Here is a 3,704-nt window from a genome sequence, read left to right on the forward strand (position 1 = left end):
TTATGGATGTAGAAGATATTCAGGAACTTGATATCCAAATAATTTGTAGTCTGTCTCAAACAGTTTGAACAGTTTCCTTCTCCACTCAGTGGTGATGTTGGGAAACCATGTCTTTACCCAGTTTTCATCTGTTCTGCCCCTTATGTTCTTTGGGAACTGGACAATATTATCTACGTGGAGCATTCGTAGCAGGTGAGCTGCATCTTCTTCCATGGTCTCCATCTTCCCTATGAAGTCATAATGGATCTGGCATGGATGGCACAGATGAGTCATCTGTCTCCAGTGCTCATCCAGCAGTTCATATTTCTCTGCTGGTAGGCTCAGGATATACTGAATGAAGTTGGAGAAAGATGGTGCAATACCAGCAGTGCGTGCTTCCTTTGCAGATGCTGGTGGATTAGGGATTTTGGCGAATCTCTTCAGTATAGGGACGGCATAGCGCTTGTAAAATGGCTGATTTTCTTTTTGAAACTTGTCTCTGTAGGCTGAAATCAGTCTGACAAAAGGTTCTCTGACAAACATGAACTTCTTGTATTGTTGAAGTTTGTGTTTCATCACCGTCCTGTTGTACCTGTTAAGGTACTGGATGCTGTTTCCATGAATTAGTTCCACAGGGATATTTGAAGGGTCTCTGTAAGGCACGCCGTTCACCTTAAGGCTCTCGCTCAGAACAATCATGACCCGCTTCCACTCGGTGCATGCAACTTTTGGGACGTAGCAATAGATTATTCCGTGTCGGTCGTCTACAAGCAGGTGTCCTAGTTCCCAGTTTGGAATGTCATCAATTGTCTGCCATTTCCCATTGAAGCCTAAGGTGCCGTTACTGTCACAGAGGTCATGAATGAGCTTCATTCGGGCGTACTGTCTGTGTTTGAGCTCCAGAGGAATCGGGCTTGAATGGATCTTCCACTCACATCTCCTGTTGTCCAGCTCTGGGTCCTCAAGCAGGTCGTTTTCTTCATCTGTCTCCTCATCAGAGGTTGCAAATCCTTTCATGACCAGGTTGTAGTAGTGATGCAGGTTTGACCCGAAGTAGCTGCTACTGGCAGTTTCCGAATGCAGTTCAGAATATCCATGTTCTGGGTTGAACAAAGAGGTGTTAGGTGAAGGTCTGAAAAATTCTTCTGCCTCACTTCTGTTCGTCCAGTATCTGTTGGCATAAAACAACAGAAAAACACCCCCTATGGTTAAAAGAACGTAAAAATATCTCATTTTCTTCATTTCAGTCAGAGAGAACGAGAAGTGTGAGAGTACCAGAAAATTCTGAGAAGCAGACAAGGGTGGAGATCAGCTCTTCAGGTGAGCTGAATGGTGACATTGTTAACTCTTTCATTGCCTACTGCTCATAACCTCCATTCATATTTTTATACTTCTCTTTTGCATGATCAAGTTTTAGGAGAATGTGCTTATCTTGAAATTCATTTTTTCCTCTACATTACAGTATGATGTGCTGACCTGTTTGATTCACTCACCTTTTTTTTCTTTTTTTTTCTGTTTACACCATTAAGATGTCACCATTTGGAGTGGTTTGATGTAAAATGCTTCATTCTAGAGAAACTTCAAGTCAGATTTTTTCATAGTGCCCTTCACAGAAAGTTATTACATGAAATGGTTACAAACACACTGCTTGATGCCAGAAATGCTGTTTTACAGTAGTTTTAAGATAAACATATGGCCAAAAATTATTTTTTTAAGCCATTTGTGGCAGTTTGGCATAATATGCAGGGTGTTGTAAGTCAAAATTCCTCAGATTTACCACTATTTTACCATCAACAACATTGACATAAAACATGATTAGATTATCTGTTGTTTCAGGTAAGAAAATAAAATGGCTGTATTTGTGTTGTAGAAATTGTGATTCCTATCACCCCCACAGTAAATAAATCTGAGCAAGTTTCTCTGTGTGAATTTCAGTATGTGAATTTCAGCAGATAAACAATAATTGTGCATTAATGCAGAAGTATGTTCTCTTTAGAGTATGTGTTAACTTAATTCACATAGAAAATCAACAAATCATGTCATTTAACCAGGGGAGTCCAAACGTTTGCAAATGACTGTGAGTTTGATTTATTGAGGCAAGTCTTCAACTCACTGTCCCAGTCCATGGTCAGTATTAGAAAACAGGCACAGTTTAGTTAGGAAACTCAGGAATACAGAACATCAAAAGATAGTATATCTTGAAATTTTAGCAAAGATATAAGACTTCATAACAACAATATAAACATAAACATAACTGGATGTTCCACACGGCTCGGTGACAGTGCTATACAAGGAAGAGCTTGGGGTGGGGAGGAGCATGAGAGTGATCCTCTGACAGTTCAGGAGGCAGTAAATACAGGGGGCATGATAGCACTTTTCTTTTCTGAAATTGACAAGGAAACATTAGATTGGACAAGGAAATATATTTGATTGGAGAAGGAATTTGTGAGTATCAGCTGATATTCAAGATTTTCTTGTTCAATCCAATATTTTTTTTCTCGAAAAAGTACTATGAATTATGAAAAAAATGAAATGTTTTACATATATTCATTTACATGCTCAGGCTACTTAAACACTCTCAGGGTTGCTGATGTCATTATATAACCTGCTTTACTGCTTTTTGTTTACATTTTGTAGTACCACAAGTAATTACAAGCAACACTATATGGTGTATGCAGATACTTAGCCATCACACTTACTTGAGCTTGTTGTACATCCCATTCCAAAACCATGGGCATTAATATAGAGTTGCCTTCCGACCCCACCCCAGCTATAACCCCAGCTGTAACCGCCTCCGTTCTCTAAAGATTTTCTATTCAGTCAAAAGTGCATTTGTGAGGTCAGAATCTGATTTTGGATGAGAAGGCCTGGCGTGCAGTCAACATTCCAGTTCAAGTGTTCAGAGGGGTTGAGGTCAGGACTCTTTGCTGCCCCCTGGAGTTCTTCCACACTAAACTCAGCAAACCATGTCTCTATAGAGCTTGCTTTGTGCAGTGGGGCACAGTCATACTGGAACAGGAAAGGGCCTTTCTCAAACAGTTGCCACAAATTTGGAAGCTTATAATTGTGTAAAATGTCTTTGTGTGCTGTAGTGTTAACATTATCCTTCACTGGAACTAAGAGGCCAAACCCTGAAAAACAGCCCCACACCATTATCCCTCCTCCACCAAACTTTACTGTTGGCACTACGCATTTCAGTAGTGTTCTCCTGGCATCCACCAAATTCAGATTTATCCAACAGACCACCAGATAGTGAAGCATAGTTCATCACTCAAAAGGACACATTTCCAATGCTACAATAATTATTCATCTTCACTGCTTTTTAGCATGGAATCTGAAGTGTGTTGATTTCAAATGGGTGTGTATTAACAAGGGTCAAACACATATTTCTGGAATATTTAACAAACTATAACCACAACTTTATTTTAAACTGTATTAGTGCATAAAACCATGCATATTATGTTAATGTCCTGCTTGTAGGAACTGGAATAGACAGATAAGCTACATCACAGTTAACAAATGTATTTTAGTCCCTTATAAAAGCTGGAGTGGTTGGCTTTGAATCACAAATCATGAGTCTTGTGGTGGCATGCTTTACACCACTCCAGCCAACGATTGGTATTGTACATAGTGATCTGAAGATTCTGTGCATCTGCCCGGCCATGGAAACCCATTTTGTGAAGCTCCTGATGCACAAGCCAGGAGCAAAGAATAGGCAATTTTTA

The 3,704-nt window shown here is 39.8% G+C and overlaps 1 protein-coding gene across 1 annotated transcript; it reads right to left on the reverse strand.

Moving 5' to 3' along the window:
- Window positions 1-1,304, reverse strand: LOC118816283 (carbohydrate sulfotransferase 12-like). Its single transcript, XM_036582808.1, has one exon. The coding sequence runs from the start codon at window positions 1,219-1,221 to the stop codon at window positions 1-3; it is 1,221 nt and encodes a 406-aa protein (XP_036438701.1). The 5' UTR covers window positions 1,222-1,304.
- Between the last annotated feature and the right edge of the window lie 2,400 nt (window positions 1,305-3,704).

Source organism: Colossoma macropomum, unplaced genomic scaffold (genome assembly GCF_904425465.1).
Source record: "Colossoma macropomum unplaced genomic scaffold, Colossoma_macropomum, whole genome shotgun sequence".
Classification (NCBI taxonomy): domain Eukaryota; kingdom Metazoa; phylum Chordata; class Actinopteri; order Characiformes; family Serrasalmidae; genus Colossoma; species Colossoma macropomum.

Bases quoted from the DNA above. Each gene is read 5' to 3' on its own strand.
- LOC118816283 (XM_036582808.1), bottom strand. From the start codon at position 1,221: ATGAAGAAAATGAGATATTTTTACGTTCTTTTAACCATAGGGGGTGTT.